The following is a 17,980-nucleotide window of genomic DNA, read 5'->3' as shown; positions in this document are numbered from 1 at the left end:
TCCCCCTCCCCCCCCCTTTTCTTTTTTTTCACGCAGTAGCTTGAAACCTGACCGCCAGAGCCGTAACCGAGTTGTCCCGCCCCGTCGCCCTGCTGACCACGGTGAGCCTTCCGGTCCTGTCGCCGACGGCCTGAATTAGATCGACAAGCTCGCTGACTTCGAGGTCGCGCTCATTGGCCAGCTGCAGCAGCACGAGATCGCGTGTGCGCGCATCGGCCTCGACCGCGGCATCTGCGCTCTCTGGATCGGGCAGCAGCCGCATGGCCACGACAAGGGTGGCTCCGCGGTTGTGGCGGAGGACGGGCAGGTGCGCGAGCAGCTCGGCCGTCACCCTGGCGATCAGGCTCGACAGGGACTCGGCCGGCGTGGTCGACGGTGAGCCCAAATTCAGCACGTACACGCCGGCGTTGCGCACCGTCTGAGGCTGGCCGGTCGCTCTCCGCTGCACGCTGACGTGTGAAGAATGCAGCGAGGGCGGCGATGGAGAGAGGGATGGCACTGGAGGCGATACTGACGCCGGAGATGGAGGCGAGCTGATGGTTGCGCCAAACAGGTCCCTGACGCTGGCCGTGCCAGTGCCGCCTGTCGCCGCGTGGTGAGCCGTGTCGAACAGTGACGGCTCGCTTATCTGGACAGTGATATGGAGGTGGCTGTTGCGCTCGGCGATGCGTCGGACGATGCACGACGGTAGGGGGCCAGCCTGTACACATTGGAGGACGGGGGGTTGCTTAGTGCCAAGTTCAGAAAGTTCAGAGGTGGGAGGGAGTACTGTACGCCGTGTACCCGTACTGCAGTACTGTACATACCTCAATAATGCACGCGCTCCGCTGCCGCTCCCAGTCGAACCGGCTAAGCAGCTCAGCCAGCCTGTCTTCGACGTCCAGCAACCACCGCCGGTAAGCTGCCCACTGCCGCTGCAGCTTGGGGCGCTGCTCGCACGCCTGATGGAAAGATTGCTGGGCTTTGTCCGAGAGGACGAATGAACTCTGCTCCGGTCGTTCCGTTTCGCCGTACCGCTGCGTCGCCGCGGCCATGTGCAGCGCCGCGCGCCCCACGGTTCCGCCGAGGAACACGGCTGCGTCTCCCAGCGACGGCTTGGTGACGAAACCGGCGGATAAAGGGGTGTGAGCGACGTGGCGTGGCCGGGGCTCGCACAGGAATCCCGCCGTGCTCGTCATGCGCACGACGCGGACAAGCAATATCTCGGGCACTCCCGTCAGCTCAGCCACATCTCTGGCCGGCACATTGCCCTGGAGCGGAATGCAGGCGAGCACCTGGAACTCGCTGAGCCAATGGAGGCATGCCAAGAGCTGGTTCTGCATGAGGCAATCTGGTCAGCTTACCTTATATTGCAGGTATATAGCTTCCATGGAGTGAGGGGTGGGGGGGTAACCCCCATACTCGACTTGGGAAAGCGGGGGTTGGGGGTCGAAAGGGGGGCTCAGCCCCTGGCGGCGAGTGCGCGCGGGAGCTAACCTGGCTAGCCAGCTGCTCGAGGAAACGGCCCGGCTCCGCGATGAGATTCTGCAGTCTTGCCACGCTGGCCAAGATGCTTTTCCTTGCCCGATGAGCCTGGCTGGGACGGTCGGGAGCCACTGACGGAAGGCCGGTTGACGAGTCCGAGTCCGAGACCTGGGTTTGAGCGGTCTGACAGTACTCGGCCAGGGTCTTGGCGGCATGACTAAGCTCGTTGGCACAGCTCTCGATCTCGGCCAAGCGCGATATGTCCATTGCCTCCTAGCTGGTCGGTCGACGGTGTATCGGAGCGGGCTCGCGGTTCTGGTGTTAGCGGTGCTCGGGAGGCGGAGTGAGGGTCGATGGCAGAGCTCTGGGGCGCTCGGCTGCTAAAAAAGAGCGATTGCGACGCATACTGAGCCTCGCTCGTCACGTCGTTATGTTGCGGCAACGTAGGTATGGACGTCACATTCGTCTCTCCGAGTCTCTGAACCAGATGGCAGCAGTGCGTCACAATCTGTCGTGATGGCACAATATGCAATAGAAACCCCCTGCATAACCGGCCCGCCAATCCCGTACATTTGCAAAAGAGTAAGCACCCACCACGTCTAGAAGTTTCCGCTTATCTCGTCGCGACTGCTACGGCGCTACCACAGTACGCCCTGCTGCGCGGGAAGCGGGAGCATTCACCGGCGTTACCAGGCACCCCAACGTAGAGAAGTTCTTCTGAGGAAGTGCTTGATCCAAAGATAGTAGTCACAATGGTGCAATTCCGGCCTCGCATAGGTAACGCATCCGTCGGAAGACATGCCCATGTTCTGGTTTTCTCTGCCGGCTCACCGAGAAAGACCCCGGCAGAAAGAATTGGCGCCTCTCGTTCGCGGTCGGAATAGGGGTGCCCGAACGGGCAGCATGCCTATGTACCCTGCCACCTTCGTTGTACGGCTAGCCCGGTAGCTTTACAACGATGAGGATCCTCTTTGGGCTTGTCCACCGATTCTGTATCCAGCACCGGACTGTGTGGTTGTAATGCAATGATATAATCGCTCAGCACAGCCGACTGGAACGTCGACGCACATCGATCCGCAACCCCAGGTACTCACAGCCAATATCACAAACAAAAGAGACAATGCCTGCCCCGGCCCATGTCCAGCGAGCGACGCTCGACCGCTTCATCGCCGGTTGGAGTAACTGGTCGGCGGCTGAGATGGTGGCAGACTGGACAGACGACTGCACCCAGATCACCTTGCCCTTCTCCTTAAACCATCCGCCACGCACCCGGTCGCAGGTCGAGCTGACGCTACCGTCGGTGCAGAAGGTGGTTACCGACTATCAGGTGAGTGCAACCTCGAGTACCTACCTACCTAAGTATCATCCGCCTGGCCTGGGCCCGCCCCGGCTGTGCGGGAAGCACACAAACGAATGCGATGAACGCGGAATACGGGGGCAAACTTCGGGCTGACGACTCCGGTGTGTGAAGCTCAAGATCCACCAGATCGTGCACGACGCGCCCAGCAGCAAAGCTGCGGTGTACGCCGTGTCCAAGGCAAATACGCCTTTCGGCGGCTGGACCAACGAGTATGCCGTCTTCTTCACGTTTGACGAAAGCGGGGAGCGCATTGCAAAGATTGAGGAAATGGTCGACTCGGCGTTTCTTAATGACTTCTTTCCCAAGTTTCAGAACTTCCTAAGAGAACAGCAACAACAGCAGGAGCAGGGTCACGGTGCAAAGGAGAGGTGATCGCATCTTGTCCAGTCTCGCAACCAGATGTACGCTCTGTTGGACTCGAGACGTTATGATCTACGATGCTTCGTCCAGATGACATAATACCTTGCCTTATCCTAAACTTACCATGTTGAACCAATCACCAACAAACTGCCCGGCATCTTGCCCTCTTTTGAGTCCCGAAGCCCGAGCGTGCGCTCCTCGGGGTTAAGGCCGTCTCTGATTATTTGTCCGGTCTACAGCTCATTTAGGTACAGTCATCGTCCTCAATGATATTTCTCCCCGGACATTTTCCAAACGTGCCTACCTTACCTTATCCAAGCAGACAGACGCCATGCCCGCCTACGCAGTGCTCGGCGCCACTGGCAACACGGGCACAGCGCTTATCCGGATCCTTCTCCGGTCTCCAAATAATCAAGTCCACGCATTCTGCCGCAACAAGGCCAAACTCTCCCGCCTGCTCCCCGAGGACATCACAAACCCGCATCTTCACGTCTTTGAAGGCACCATCGACGACGTTTCCCTGCTGTCCTCATGTATCCGCTCGACTCTCGCCGTCTTTCTCGTCACCTCTACCAATGACAACGTCCCCGGTCTCCGGGTCGGCCAGGACCTCGCCGCCAACGTGCTCCTCGCGCTGCGGGAGAACCTAAAGCACCAGCCACTGGCGCCGCCGGCGACGACAGACATGGAGACACCGACCACAGTAGTACCCAGACTCGTGCTGCTCTCCTCGGCGACCATCGACCCCGTTCTCTCGCGCAAAACCCCTGACCTCCTGCACCGCATCCTGCTCTGGTCGGCGTCCAACGTGTACAACGACCTGCGCAGGACCGAGGCGCTGCTGCGGGCCGAGGAGGATTGGGTCAAGACGGTCTTCATCAAGCCCGGGGCGCTGTCGGTCGATGTGCAGCGCGGCCATGCGCTCAGCTTTACCGACGAGTCGAGCCCGCTGTCCTATCTGGATCTTGCCGCGGGCATGATCGAGGCTGCGGATGACAAGGAAGGGAGGTATGACATGCGGAATGTCGGGGTTGTCAACGTCAATGGCAGGGCCAAGTTTCCCAGGGGCACCGCGTTATGCATTCTGACCGGGCTGATCAGGCACTTCTTTCCGGCGCTGCACAAGTGGCTGCCGAAGAACACGGGGCCGGCGTAGCGTGTGATTTAGGGAACAGGATGCGAGTATCTGTTGCAATAATACAACTAAGTAAACCGCTTCTACACTTCAGCATTGGATTCGATGCACAAGTGTGATACCTTAGCATGTCATTTTTCTACTTATGCAGTCGAATCGTGATGCTCATGACTTGGACAAGCAAGGACCGGGAATGAAGTCTCGGAACACGCCGGTGCTCGGAGTGGGGGAGATTCCGCCTGCTTCGGGGTGGAGGCAGGTCGGACTGAATTCACCGATAATCACCAGACCGGGGACGGTTGATGACAGGGTACCTGCCCTGCCTTACCTACCTAACTAACTGTCAGGCATCCCGTCCCTTGTATAAGGACAACCTACCGCCGTCCTTTCCGGCCGTCCCGATGTCATGTTTCATGTTGGGAGCAGTTACTCAGCCTGGGGCACCAAGGGGACCCGGATTCGCATTGACAAGTTTAACAGCCTGAGCAATGCTGCGAGCGGCCGTCTTCGCCCTTTCACACCTGCTGTTGCCAGGGGCCGTGGCTGCCACAGCGGGTCCCGGCCATGTCTGCAAGGACTTCCACATCGCGGTCAACGTCACTGTCCCCTATTACGATGTTGATCTCTCCATAGAAACCCACTGGGACCTGGTGGACTACATCTTCAATTCAACCAGGCGCGATTCAAGCGAGGTATTCCACCCCGTCGGCCGTAACCACACCGAGACAACAACCTCCAAGATTGGTGCGACATTCTGCAGGCCACGGGCCCGTGGAAAGACGTCCGAGACTGTCCTGCTCTTGACGCATGGCTCGATGGTGGATCGGAGGTAAGATCATATTCAATCCGTTATCCCACGCGTCTTTGTCAGCGATGACGGGCAGCGAGGCCTGGCGCTGGGCCTGACCATTGTGATTGATTGATTGCCACAGCTACTGGAACCCCGTCTTCGCCGGCTCCGAGCAATACAATTTCGTCCAGCACGCCCTCGATGCGGGTTACTCCGTCTTCTTCTATGACCGCCTCGGATCGGGAACATCGGACCGGTATGTACTTCTATATGTGCTTTCCCGTTTCCAACTGAAAGACACCCACCTTTTCCTCGATAGTGCCAAACTGGTAGCTAACAAGAGACCACGACAAACCCGTGGGCCTGCCCCATACTCAGACCCTCACCCATTACCCAAGTGCAATTCGCCCCGCAGGTCGCCATTCTCAACTCGCTCACCCGTCTCCTCCAACGCTCCAGCAGCCCGTACACGCTCAACACGCCCATTCGCAAAGTCGTGCACATCGGCCACTCCTTCGGCGCCTTCGTCGCCGCCGCGGCGCTCGCCACCGCGCCCCCGGGTACTACGACGACCCCGGGCACCCTACCGCACCCGGCCCCCGGCGACGCGCTGGTCCTGACGGGCTTCTCGGGCCGCTTCGAGTGGCTGAGCCTCTTCACGGCGGGCGGGCAGGCGCGCGTCGCGGCGCTGCAGTTCCCGCACAAGTGGGCGCACCTGCCGCACGGCTACATGGTGCCCGTCGACGCGTACGCGGCCGCGTACGGCGGCTTCCGCAGCCCCTTCTTTGACCGCCGCGTGGCCGAGTGGCTGTACGAGCACCAGAGCCCGTACGCCATTGGCGAGGCGCTGACGGCGGGCGCGTGGGCGCTGGATTTTGGGTCGATTGCCGTGCCTGTGCAGGTATGCCCCCTTTTCTTCTCCTCTTCTCCCCCTTTCTTTCCTATATCTTTCTCTTTGCCACCTTTTTTCCCTTCTTCTCCAAATGTTTTCAGGTTTTTCCGAGATGGGGGGAAATCGATTGATTTTGATTTATGATGAATGATGGCAATGAAACCAATACAAGAGGAATTTGGACTGACTTTTTTCCCCTAGGTTGTGCAAGGGAGGTATGATTTGACGGCGTGTGGAGGGAACTGTGGCGGAGTGCTGGACGGCACGGCCGCCTTGTTCACTGGCTCCCCCAAGGTGGAGGTGAATGGGGACTTCGAGGGCGGGCATAATCTAAACTTCCACTACGAGGCAAAGAAGTCATATGAGGCGATCATCGAGTTCGTTAGGGAGGCGGTCTAGCGACATATCTGGCAGGTACCTAGAAGTTGGATGGGTAGCTCGAGTTTGGGGCATCCAGCGACATAGGGACCTTGCAATGAATAGCTAGGTAACCAGAATTACCCACGATACTGAAGGGTGAACTCGGCTGTTGATATGTAGAACCTTTGGACTCCTCTTTCACTGTCCCACGCCACAAGTCCAGTCGTGGCTAATTACCTTACCCGGTACCTCAATGACATGCGACTGGAGTCTTGAACTTTCCCTACCTAATTAGGATCTGCAATAAGTGGTAGCTCGAATCGATTTGAACCATCCATGACCGACGCTGGCTCTGGCCGACTTTGCACGACACTAATACAGCGCACAATTCGTGTGAGTGCTCACCCAATCAGAGGAGGACGTCACCTTTCACTAAGGTACATTCTTGAGCCGGTTATAGAAGGATCTCTACCAAGATTAAGTGAGTGGCGTCACTGGTGTGGAACCTGACTGGGAAGATGACCTAGCCGGTATGGTGCCTGGTGGCTTCCCTCGAGTAGAGGGAGGTCTCTTCGCTCTGTAAGGCCGATGAGGTATTAAGAAAGCGCCGGAGCTTTGGGAGAACACGTCGGCAGCTTGAATTAGAGGCTCATTTGCCGAGCAAAATAAATGCATATGATCTCCTAGACGAGAAGGCGGGAGGCAGCGCACTGCAGGGAACGCAGCAGGATGGAGGTAATTAGGAGCAGTGGGGGTGTGAGAGAGCAGCGAGATACTGCAGGCGCAAGACTCGGCGGGTTTTAGATGGCGCTCTATCTTGCAAATCAAGCGCTTCGGAGGAAAAAGAAAGAGCTCGTAGGCACACACGCATTTGCCAGGAGGCTGCAGAATCGTCTAAGAATCGTCTAACCGTGTTATCTCAGATGTGTTCTATTCATAACCAGTTCCTAGATACCTGATCTAGCGTTGTCGTAATGCCACTGATGAGAAAGCTACAACTCACTTATGACTCGTCCATCAAGTACCTTACGCTAGGGACATCAGACATATTATTCGTGTGAACTGTCTGTTGCGTCAACTTTGAAGGGTGTAGGTACATTACCTTCACATGTTAACCTGGAAGGCATCTTCGGTCAGCTGTAAGCCTTGATGCCGGGACGGAATGCCCAGGTCCTGGCGATGATCGGGCAAGACTTCTAACTGACCGCATCTGGTCAGACACGACAGGTGGATAGAGTTGAAGCAACCAGTGGTGCGTCAGACAATAACATCGCGTTCTTTGCCTATGTCTAGGTGCCTAATTCAAGCATCCGCTTGCGCGTACCCGTTAATCCCCTTACGCCGCGCCTGGTCACACTCTACAAACTCCTTCCACGTCTTCCCAATGTCGTGATCATACACAAATGCCAGGAACCCCTTTCCTCGCTTGGCCCCCAAGCCGTCTCTCGCAAACCTCTTCCTCAGGTCACTATCGAAGTCGACATACTCCTTCCGCCCTACCTCCTTGAGAACCTCCTTCTGCGATTTCCGGAAGTCGGCCCTGGCACCCACCGTCAGTGACCCTTGATTGGAGGCACCTCGAGCAAATTTTACTTACATGGCCTGGTAGTAGGGCCTCCTGATGGCATTGAATATTCTCAGGGCCTCGGCAACTGTGCTCTGGATCGCATCCGGAGCCGTAATCAATCGGGCGTACTCGATGGACCGCGCCAAAGTCCAGCTGTCTTCCATTGCAAAGGCCGATCCAGACCCGAAGCCGCCTTGCGTGCCGCCACTACGTTAGCTCTGTCCACACGCGCCCCAGGCAACAGCAGCAAAGAAAGCTTGAGGTACCGGCAGAAGGATGGCTGGAATCGCCAATGAGAACCAGCTTGTCCCAGGCAACGAGACTGTCCGGGACCGGCCCGGCGTAGGCGGCAAACTCTGTCCAGTTGCCTTCTGGTACCTGCTTGAAGACTTCAACCAGCCGCGGGTCGCAATCCTGGTCCTTGTCAGTGGCGCAAGTTGCAACGCAACAACGAGGATCATGCTCTGCTCTCAGGAGAGAGGGGGGAAAAGGCTCACGCGAAACCGTGAAAACACATCCTCGTTGGTGACTGGTATGCCCCAGCTCACCGTCTTCCCGGGAATCGGGGGCTCGTTGAACACACGAGCCGTGAACTCGATGTCGGTCAGGTTCGACACATCGGCGTCGAGCGGTGAAAGCCAGACTGACTTGGCCCTGCCGTACCACCAGCTGGTTGTCGTCAGGGGCAGGTCCGGGATGTGCTTCAGCCGCTCGGCAGGAATCAGGCAGCGCCAGCCGACTTGGTCTGTCAGGAGAACATTTTCACGTTAGTAGATAGAGTTGATATGCCGTCCGTGGAGTTTCTCCTGCGGGAAACAGACAAGCGGACAAGACAGGGCTGCTTGGCACCCACACGCATAGTCCAGAGCGTAGTCCGGTACCATATGTCTCCTGACTACCTGTTTTGCGTAGTATAGAGTCAGTGTCACAGTCCCTCGCAACAGCCTCGCATGAAAGCGTTGGTTGCAGCGTGGAGAGGGTAGATGGTGATGATTACCGAACGGATTCCATCGGCGCCCACAACGAGATCTACGATGGTTTCGGTGCCATCTTCAAACGACACCCTCACGCCGTCCTTGCCGAGATCTTCCAGTCCGACAAGCTTCTTGTTGAACTCAATCACATCCTCAGGGACCTTGGCCGCCAATGCCTCCTGCAGCACCAGACGTTTCACCCGGCGGGCCTCATAGGCATTGTTCGGGTCATGGGGTACGCCAGGGTCAACAATCTCGCCCGTGTACGCGTTCCTTTGTGTGAGGGCAAAGGAAAATCTCCAGGTTAACAACAATGATCGAGTTCATAAAACGTCGTGGCATAAGATTATATTATTCACGGGAACAAAATTTTGGGAGGGGGGGGACTCACCTCTGCACTGTCGGGTTGGTCGAGGCTCCATTGACGCGGTCTCGGATCCCCAGGAGCTCCAGCACCTTCCATCCGTTGTGGTTGACGCTGATTCCGGCCCCGAGGTTCTTCAGCTCGCCGGCCTTCTCGTACACGCGCAGGTCGATGTCGGACAGCTCCGACAGGGCGATGGCCGACGACAGGCCGGCCGGGCCGGTGCCGATGACAGCCACGCGAAGTTGCCGTGCGATTGCGGACGGCATCCCTCTCGGTTTTGCGATTGCGGTCTCTGATCCCTCCCTATTCTGACGTCGTGGCGGGCGTGCGACGGTCAATGAAGGGTCGGGCGGGAGTCAGGTGGGAAGTAAGGCTTCCTTCAGGTTGTGTCACTGTCACACAGGGCAGGTTGAGAGCGGTATCCCCGAAGAGAATTCCAGTCGAAGCGCGTGACCGAGATAGCACATAGGGAACCGGGGATAACCTCGATGATGTAGAGGCAGCTAGCTATGGCGCAAGACGCGCGGTGCTGACAGGTCGGAATCCGATAGCCCTAGAAGGTAAAAACGCGGGGGCCAAGGCAGCCAGGTCATCAGCTCGCTGGGAGCGCTGGGAGCGTTTCTTGCCCCCGCTGCGGACTGGAAATTCCGCATCGGGCATCCCCCCTTATCCAGCAATCTGGTAACCCAGGCACCCAAGCGGACTTCGTCATTCTGATAGTGTATCGCGACAAAATGAGTTTCGCAATTCTGCACCCAAAGAAATGGCAATATAGTGCTTTTTGACGTCTTACTCTGCAAGTTTACATCTCCAGTCCTCCAACATCACCCACTGACACTCAGCAACCAACCACCAACGTGCCTACCCAAGGGCCTTATGTTACGGAGACACCACCAGCAACATGACTCGAGACTCGGAGTCGGCGGGAGTCGACGTGGGATCCAAGGGAAAGACTTGGAAGCGCCATGTCTGGGACAGTCTAGATAAGTCGCCCAAGGAGCGGCGCTTCTTGCTCAAGCTGGACCTGACACTGCTGACATTCGGCTGTCTCGGTATGCTATCTTTTATCATATGATCGGTTATCGAAAAGGGGGAGAAGGGGGGAGGTTATCTCGCCGGGGAGCGTTTGTTGCTGAACAATCCCGGAACAGGTTTCTTCAGCAAGTTTCTGAACCAGACTAATCTCACGAATGCCTTTGTGTCTGGGATGTAAGTGACAAAGAGAATGAACCACAGTTGCCAAGGCGAGAAGGTTGGAAGTTGACAAAGCGTGCAGGAAGGAAGATCTCGACATGTTCGGCAATGAGCTGAACTACGCCATGACCGCCTTCACCGTCGGTTACATCGTCGGCGAAATTCCCAGCAACATCCTGCTGACCCGGATCCGTCCATCCATTTATATCCCAGCGCTGCAGGCACGCACCCACCTGGCCCCCTTTCATTCGAATTCACTCAACAGTCCGATGTCGCGTGTCTGACACCGTACCGTACGTGCAGGTTATTTGGACCGTCCTGACGTTCTGTCTTGCTGCGGTGAAGAACAACACGCAGCTCTACGCCGTGCGTTTTCTAATTGGTTTGTCTTTCCCCCGGTTCTTCCGCGTCGAAGAACGAACCGGCCTGACCTCAGCTTCTCCCGTCGTCAGGTCTCGCCGAGGCCGGGTACTATCCCGGGCTCCAGTACATGATCGGCTCCTGGTACCGGAAGGACGAGATGGCCAAGCGGGCCTGCATCCTCAACGCCAGCGGCTCTATCGCCATGCTCTTTTCCGGCTTCCTGATGGCCGCTGTCACAAGCCTCGGCGGGCGCGGCGGGCTGCCTGGATGGAAATGGTCAGTCTTGCAGTTGCGGCCCACCAGGGATATGAAACATCGTGCGCCCCATGAGTTATTTGATCCGCTCACTCACACCTTGACCGCCCACGAATTTAGGCTTTTCATCATCGACGGCGTGATTTCGTTCCCGATAGCCATTGGCAGCTTCTTCTTCCTGCCAGACTTGCCGCAGAACGCCAAGACGAGAGTCTTCTCGGAGGAGGTAGGTTCCCACTCCCAGGTTGCTTCTCCGTGTCATGTCCTCCTCCAGATGTCCAGTCCCGACTGGACTCGAGCCGCTAATGACCATGACCCTGCGTAGGAGATCGCTCTAGCTAAGCACCGCATGGTGCTCGAGGACCGTAAGCCTCGTGCTCCCTTTACCGTGGCAAAGGTCAAGATGGTGGTCTCGTCGTGGCACATCTGGCTTCTGAGCTTGTACTACATGTATGTCGTCTCCCAACCTGGAACAACACCACGCCCTGCCTGTGCAGCCCGGTGCGCGTTATGCAAACCCTGGAAATCTGACTGGCTTTTCTCGTGCAGCTTTATCAGCGGGACAAGCGGCACGCCCATCTTCCCGCAGTTTCTCAAGTACCACGAGAACCCAAAGTTCACCGTCCAGCAGATCAACCTGTATCCCAGCGGCGTGTTTGCCGTCCAGGCCTTCTCCGCTGTCGTGTATGCCTGGATCTCGGACACGGTCCTCAAGGGGCGCCGCTGGCCCATTCTCCTGTTTGGCGCCGTCCTGAACCTCATCACCTGGGCCTCGCTCGCCGCATGGTACATCCCGGACGGGTGGAAATGGACCTGCTACTACCTGGCCGGTCAACACGTTGGCCTGTCCGGCATCGTGTTTACGTGAGTTTCGGCCCATGTCTAGCGTGATGGCTGCCCCTTCCCGTGAGGCGTACAGGGTGTCCTAACGTGCTGGGTGCTTGCACAGGTGGGCCAACGAGATCTGCACCGACGACACCGAGGAGCGCGCCATCGTCCTGGCCACCATGAACACCATGGTCGGCGTTGTCGCGACGTGGCTGCCGCTGATTGTCTGGCAGCAGATTGAGGCCCCGCGCTATCGCAAGGGCTTCATCACGGCGTCGTGCATGGGCGCCGTCTGTCTCATCCTCATTCCTCTCATGAAGGTGCTGCAGGACAAGGAAACTATCAAGTGAGCACCCGACCCGAGTCTCCGTCAGGAAATAGGAAGCACATTTTCGATTTTCTCGGCCACTGACTGCTTGTCGTACAGGAGACGCCAGCGAGCAGTCGTGAGGGACGACGACAGCTCCGAGAGCAACACGGCGAGCGGTGACATCAAGGGAAGCAATGGCACTCAAATCGTCGCAGCCGTGGAGAACAATATTGCCTAGGTACCTATCACCTCCGAGGCTACCTCCCGCGCATCTCCCTCTCTTTCTCCACCCTAGAAGACCTAACAACATACACCATCCCTCGCACCCCCACACCCGCCCCCAGCCCCTAATCCCCACCTCATCACTTAACTCAACCTCTTCGCGGGCCAACTCTCCCTCCGCTCCTAAGCCGACTACGCCCAGCTGTGCCGGTACCTCGGGCTAGCGCGTGTTGTTGGGGAAGGACGGCGGGGAGGGTTATAAGGCGTGCCGGTTCGGGAGCAGTCCGGTAGGCTTTCTGGGGTATTGGTGAATACGGTCAAGAGTGATTGTGTAGATATCGGGAGGACACATGTCGGGAGGTTCTTGGCAGGGGAAATTTGATGGGGGGGGATTTTGAGGGGTAGCGTTGTGCCTTGCGAGGAAAGTGTTGGTAGGGAAGGAAGGAGGTGAAAGGTATTGGTGTGGATGGAAGGAGGGCTGATGGCTGCTCGGTACGGTACTCAAGCTCTGCGTAGCACTGTCATGGCAAAGCCGTTCGAGGAAAGGGAAGATTTGGTCTCCTAACTAGTTCGCGGGCGGACGCTCGACTTACCGTTCCCGCTCGACTTCGGGGGGCAGCTCCCGTTCCTGTTCCTCCTAAAGGTTGCCCATAGCGTCGATGTTGGCAAGGCCAAACTCGGTACACTTGGCTTTAATTTGACCGACCTGTGCTTGCCGGGACTCGAGCTGTTCGGCTTCGATGAGTTTTGAGCTGATGCTCTGCCATTTGGCTGCCTCATTTGCCCTCGACGCCAGGCGATATCGCTGCTCGAGCGACTGGGCTTCGTCTTCCAGTTTGTCTCGGATGTTCTGGAGTGATAGCTCACCAAATTTGTCCGTACAACTTTTCCTAGTTTCTCCTTCAAGTTTCGACTAGTTATAGTGAGAGGATCTCCTACATTGTAAAACTTTCTCCCTTTTACTATAATGAAGCCTAGATTCGTTTTTCTCAGCTCCCTAGGTTCTTTAGATGTTGATCAGGCCACGCGTTGGCGTTGAGATGATGCACAAGGCGGGGCAATGATTGACTAGATTGCTCCGAATGGAGAGCGAAAAGAAAAGAGAGAACTAGATGACAGGAAGAGAGGGCAGCTCTTATATGCTCCGGAACACACAGACACTGCCTGCCTCAGGATGACGTTATCATGATACCACGGCCGAGGGTTGCCGAGGCCATCATGGGCTCAGCCCATCACACGTAGAGTCGTTACCAGCTAGTTGCAATATACTCCTGGGACCGTTACATACAAGGTCAAGGCGTTACAAACCATTGTAAACAAATTTAGCAGCAGAGAGGAATAGCACTTAGTAAGAGTAGACCTCTGTTATGAGCATGCTCTCGGGGATATGTATTTTCCTGCTCTTTTCGTTTTCCAACACGTGTTCTTTACCCTCCCTTTTCCTTCTCCAATGCTTCCACCTTCTCTCTTTCTATCTCATCTTCTCTCTTCTCTCTTTTGCACTCTTCCATCACTACAAACATCTCAACATGCAGACATTGGTGGGTACAGATTGTATACGTGTTCCAAACTCTGTCCCTTCTGCCGCTTAGGACTCGTGTCTTCGTGGCGTAACTCTGAGAACCTTCGATATATAAGCGCATGGACGGAGGGACTTGGGCCCAAGCTGGCAGAGAGCTGAACACGCTGGATCGTCAAGCACGAGCATGCCGCGTGCCAACTGCGGCAGCCTCCGCCGGGTTAGCCGCTGATAAGAGCAAACGTACTTGCCAGCCCCTGCATGAACGAGCTCAGACTTCGCAGTACGGGGTGTTGTTTCTGGCCACCCAACTCGACATCCTTGCTTCCCAGGGAAGTACCAGGCTGCCTAACACGCGCGGTCGTCCCAGCCCCGGTGATACGTCGGGTGGCTCCCAAGCGGTCCGCCTTGTTCCGGCGTGGTGCGTCGCGTTGCCTCATACTCGCCGGCAAGCACTGGACTGATCAAACTAATGTTTCATCGTTGTCTTAGGCTTCGCGAGCTGCCCACCATCTCAAAGTCCCTCACCTCGGCTGCCGAGGCCAACGCTACAGCCCTCCCAATCGGATCAAAGTTCTCAGTCGATCCAAGCGGCCGTCATCACGCGTTGAGTGCTCAGCCTCTGTGATCAGCCCGCAGATAGGCCTCACGCCACGGCCTCCCTGAACAGCCCGAGTTCATTGCCCAACTGTTCCAAGCGCTGTAAATGTTCAGCTCCTACAAGCAGCCTACAGCAAGGCCGCCTCCTCTGACCCGCTTCCCCCTCCCCTTGGGAGGTTAACTCATCTTGTTCGTCACTTCAGCTCATCATCGCCCTGTCTCGTCACCCGGCTTATAACCCACTCCCCTGTGAGCTCCCCTTGAGCTAGCTGACCAAGACTGTGCTGAAAAGAGAACCGAGCAGGTTAACCCTCCAAATGAGTCGACCGAGGAACTTAACGAAGAGCTAGACACGGCCGTTCCGTAGTCCGAAGATCATGACTCGACCGGGGGTATCTTGATCTGTCTTGATGATGTCACAGAACCGCCAGCCCATCCGGTGAGTTCCCTTCAAGCCAGCTGACCGATACTGGGGAACTCCGGCGCCCTCCTGTGATCCGCTCACTCCCAACGACTGCAGACCTCGCGCGCACCTCGCCGAAACCGCAATAGGCCTCGGCGGCGGCGGCAACAATGCCTGGGAAGCAGCACCGCTTCCATCTCCTTGTCTCCACGGAGAAGCAGGACCGGGCTACATAAGCTGCCGAGGCACAAACCCCCTTAGCTAAAGGATGCCGGCGTCAAGCTATTCGCTCCAGAGTACGGCGGGAGCTACACTGTGTTCGCAAAGCGCCCGCTCTGCGATGCCATCAAAATGTACTGCCTGCCTCGGCTGTTGTCTCAATATAATACCCTATTGACACCTGCGTGGACTCGGAAAGTGCACCAGACTTCGAAGGAGAGGGTGGCCCTATCGCAGACAGCGGCCTTTAACGGCAAGGGGCGGCAAATGGCCCTGGCTCCAACTGGGTGGTACTGAGCGTCCCTGGAGATCGGCGAATGTCTCACATTAGATGGAAGAATCATGGGGTTGTGATGCCTTTGGCGAATTGTGTATTGAGTTAAGTGCAGTGCCAGGTTGGTTATGTTCATCAGCGTGATTGAGTCCGCCAATTACTCGAGGAGTTGCGAATGCCCGGAAGACTGGGTTCAGGTGGTCAACGTTGCAGGATGAAGGCATGCAGATCCGAGTCAATTTACATTTGGTGAGGAAGTAGTTGACGGTTTGATATTTCTTCTACACGATATGTATTATCTCCTGCTGATGCTAGTGTCTTCAAGCCCGCCCTGGTGAGAAGATCCCAATCGGCGCCGCATCCCTCGATACATCTGATCCATAACATCCTCTTGGCAGACAATATCTGGTCTAATAAAACCAGATAACTAACGTTTATTAGTAACAGTTACTCGCAGCTATCTACATCCAACGTTAAAGACTGCCCAAGTTAATGACCGTAGTGAGAGTCAATGTGTGGTCCCGTCCGAGCGCCTTCTTGTAACCTTCCAGCGCCCGCTCAAACATCGACTCGGCCTCCGTCAGCCGGCCTTGATCCCTATAGAGGTTGCCCAAGTTGTTGACCGTATTGAGAGTCGATGTGCGGTCACGTTCGAGCGCCTTCTCGTAGCCTGCCAGCACCCGCTGATTCATCGACTCATCCTGCTGTGTATGGATTTTGCTCCTCCCGTGTCCCGAGGGCCACAGCATATCTTGTCACCGTCTCGTTGGTCTTGTTGAAAGAGAGTGCCCCGTGCGATGCCGCCCATGCCAACAATGCTTCTCTTTACAGACGAGCTGGTTAACCCTTTTAGCAGAACCGAAATTAGAACGCACAGTCCTAAGTTACGGGTAGTCCGCTTGCACCACAAAGATGCCCGGTTGTCGTCCTTTGCGCCAAGTTCTGGTCCTGAATGCCGAACAGTCTTGCTTTCGGCACCGATCGCCGGAGTGCTTTACGAAGCTATGAGAGATTTGTAACAAGTTCATCAGCCTTGCGTCTGCGGATTTGAGAACCCCACAACCACCACCAACACAGCAGCGTACGTCGCCGTTGCAACCAACGTCTCCGTTGCAACCAACGTCTCCGTTGCAACCAACGTCTCCGTTGCAACCAACGTCTCCGTTGCAACCAACGTCTCCGTTGCAACCAACGTCTCCGTTGCAACCAACGTCTCCGTTGCAACCAACGTCTCCGTTGCAACCAACGTCTCCGTTGCAACCAACGTCTCTGCATTTGTGACGCGAACCCCAAACGACAGCCCAAACGCAAATAGAGATACTGCTGCTGATACTGTAATCAGGCTTTTCGCCAGCGACGGCTGCAAGTACATGACGGCGATTGGAAGTACCAAGACCAGACCGCCCGTATCGAAACGATCATTCGCACCGATCGGTCCACAAACTTGGATACCTGCTGTGATTTCTTCCCTAGGTTAAACTCCTTGTATCGCTGTTGCCTCTCTTCTCGCGAGTAAACCTGCCTCACTGGCAGGTAAGTCATGAAGGCGTCTCTCATGGGGTCTATTTTCGCGTCGGCGTCGGCGAAGAAGGCGTAGTGGGATTAGAAAGGATCGGAGACTTCGGAAGCGGACCGGATATAGCGATCCATGAGGAGCTTTCGGCTGAGCATGTCTGCTTTGAGGACAGGCTTCTGGGAGTGAACAAACCGGTAGTCGCGGACGGCTGAAGCTGCAGTGAGGCGCGTTAAGAAGGATTGGTGATGATGTGAAGAGGCCAGAACAGACGAAGACATACTGTAGTCTCGCAGAGTGCTTTGGAGTACCTTTGGGGTGGCTTTGCCGGCAGGCGAGAAGGACCGTCAATAGAGCTCGGCTTACGCAGCAAGTGTCGCGGGTGGGCGCAACTGACCACTGCGTAACACCCTCAAAAGAGGGACTGTGGTTCGAACTGTCCAGTCGAACCAGGAGTTGCGCACATGAACCTCACACTGTCACGACCCGTGACAGCAAGCTCTTCGGGAGATGGGGATTAATAGCCGGCAAACAGCCCGGATCTGAATCCCATTGAGAATGTATGGTACTGGATGACGAATTTGGATCGAACATAACTGTGATATCCAGATACTGTCGCAGTGGGAGCTGAGAGCTAAGATACAGAAAGCTTGGGAGGCCGTACCAGAGGAATATCTACTGGAACTAGCTCAGTCAACGCCAAAGAGGCTCCAGTTAGTCATAGATTTGAATGGGGAGACAATTCGATATACTGAGAAATGGGTACCTGACAGGGTTCTTATATCTTATGTACTGTAACTACAGTGGGTTCCAAAAGTCTGTTACCACCCCACCCACTTTACGCGTCTCCTCGACGCGTCCACTATCATCCTCAAACTTTCACACCACCACAACTTCCCCAAATGGCACTCAATTTGACCGATTTGGGCCGCATCTTGACGGCTGGTCGCAAGAAACACGAGGAATTGAGCCCTGCTGCACGTGCAGCCATTTGCGGTGCGGTGGCAGCTG

At 56.3% G+C, this 17,980-nt stretch overlaps 8 protein-coding genes across 8 annotated transcripts; 4 read left to right on the top strand and 4 right to left on the bottom strand.

Moving 5' to 3' along the window:
• Positions 1-21: 21 nt before the first annotated feature.
• N657DRAFT_650708 (O-methyltransferase family protein) lies at positions 22-1,903 on the bottom strand. Its single transcript, XM_062794004.1, has 3 exons — positions 1,477-1,903; positions 807-1,316; positions 22-700 (listed from the first exon to the last, which is right to left on the bottom strand). The coding sequence occupies exons 1-3, from the start codon at positions 1,729-1,731 to the stop codon at positions 29-31; spliced, it is 1,437 nt and encodes a 478-aa protein (XP_062642793.1). The 5' UTR covers positions 1,732-1,903; the 3' UTR covers positions 22-28.
• Positions 1,904-2,191: 288 nt separating this feature from the next.
• Positions 2,192-4,340, top strand: N657DRAFT_675203 (uncharacterized protein; the record flags this gene model as incomplete). Its single annotated transcript, XM_062795805.1, has 3 exons — positions 2,192-2,791; positions 2,936-3,173; positions 3,439-4,340. Exons 1-3 carry the CDS (start codon positions 2,585-2,587, stop codon positions 4,338-4,340), a joined length of 1,347 nt encoding a protein of 448 aa, XP_062642792.1. The 5' UTR covers positions 2,192-2,584.
• A 467-nt stretch (positions 4,341-4,807) lies between these two features.
• N657DRAFT_627571 (alpha/beta-hydrolase) lies at positions 4,808-6,400 on the top strand (the record flags this gene model as incomplete). Its single annotated transcript, XM_062790819.1, has 4 exons — positions 4,808-5,148; positions 5,252-5,365; positions 5,488-6,010; positions 6,203-6,400. The coding sequence occupies 4 exons, from the start codon at positions 4,808-4,810 to the stop codon at positions 6,398-6,400; spliced, it is 1,176 nt and encodes a 391-aa protein (XP_062642791.1).
• A 1,215-nt stretch (positions 6,401-7,615) lies between these two features.
• On the bottom strand, positions 7,616-9,808 carry N657DRAFT_650706 (FAD/NAD(P)-binding domain-containing protein). Its single transcript, XM_062794003.1, has 7 exons — positions 9,294-9,808; positions 8,926-9,175; positions 8,782-8,827; positions 8,426-8,673; positions 8,195-8,342; positions 7,959-8,121; positions 7,616-7,901 (listed from the first exon to the last, which is right to left on the bottom strand). The coding sequence occupies exons 1-7, from the start codon at positions 9,533-9,535 to the stop codon at positions 7,664-7,666; spliced, it is 1,335 nt and encodes a 444-aa protein (XP_062642790.1). The 5' UTR covers positions 9,536-9,808; the 3' UTR covers positions 7,616-7,663.
• Positions 9,809-10,170: 362 nt separating this feature from the next.
• Positions 10,171-12,259, top strand: N657DRAFT_659291 (MFS general substrate transporter; the record flags this gene model as incomplete). Its single annotated transcript, XM_062794968.1, has 9 exons — positions 10,171-10,321; positions 10,421-10,478; positions 10,546-10,684; positions 10,767-10,845; positions 10,916-11,102; positions 11,202-11,307; positions 11,407-11,531; positions 11,631-11,945; positions 12,031-12,259. 9 exons carry the CDS (start codon positions 10,171-10,173, stop codon positions 12,257-12,259), a joined length of 1,389 nt encoding a protein of 462 aa, XP_062642789.1.
• Positions 12,260-15,227: 2,968 nt separating this feature from the next.
• Positions 15,228-15,479, top strand: N657DRAFT_582613 (uncharacterized protein; the record flags this gene model as incomplete). Its single annotated transcript, XM_062789625.1, has 1 exon — positions 15,228-15,479. A coding segment is annotated over one exon (252 nt), but the record flags the coding sequence as incomplete, so codon positions are not given.
• A 397-nt stretch (positions 15,480-15,876) lies between these two features.
• N657DRAFT_650702 (uncharacterized protein) lies at positions 15,877-16,483 on the bottom strand. Its single transcript, XM_062794002.1, has one exon. It carries the CDS (start codon positions 16,203-16,205, stop codon positions 15,930-15,932), a length of 276 nt encoding a protein of 91 aa, XP_062642787.1. The 5' UTR covers positions 16,206-16,483; the 3' UTR covers positions 15,877-15,929.
• Positions 16,484-16,737: 254 nt separating this feature from the next.
• N657DRAFT_650701 (uncharacterized protein) lies at positions 16,738-17,479 on the bottom strand. The gene has a single exon (XM_062794001.1). It carries the CDS (start codon positions 17,248-17,250, stop codon positions 17,059-17,061), a length of 192 nt encoding a protein of 63 aa, XP_062642786.1. The 5' UTR covers positions 17,251-17,479; the 3' UTR covers positions 16,738-17,058.
• Positions 17,480-17,980: the final 501 nt, after the last annotated feature.

Source organism: Parathielavia appendiculata, assembly GCF_033297405.1.
Source record: "Parathielavia appendiculata strain CBS 731.68 unplaced genomic scaffold N657scaffold_33, whole genome shotgun sequence".
NCBI classification, from domain to species: Eukaryota; Fungi; Ascomycota; class Sordariomycetes; order Sordariales; family Chaetomiaceae; genus Parathielavia; species Parathielavia appendiculata.
Note: the sequence above shows the minus strand (reverse complement) of the source record. Positions and strands in the feature narration are given on the sequence as shown.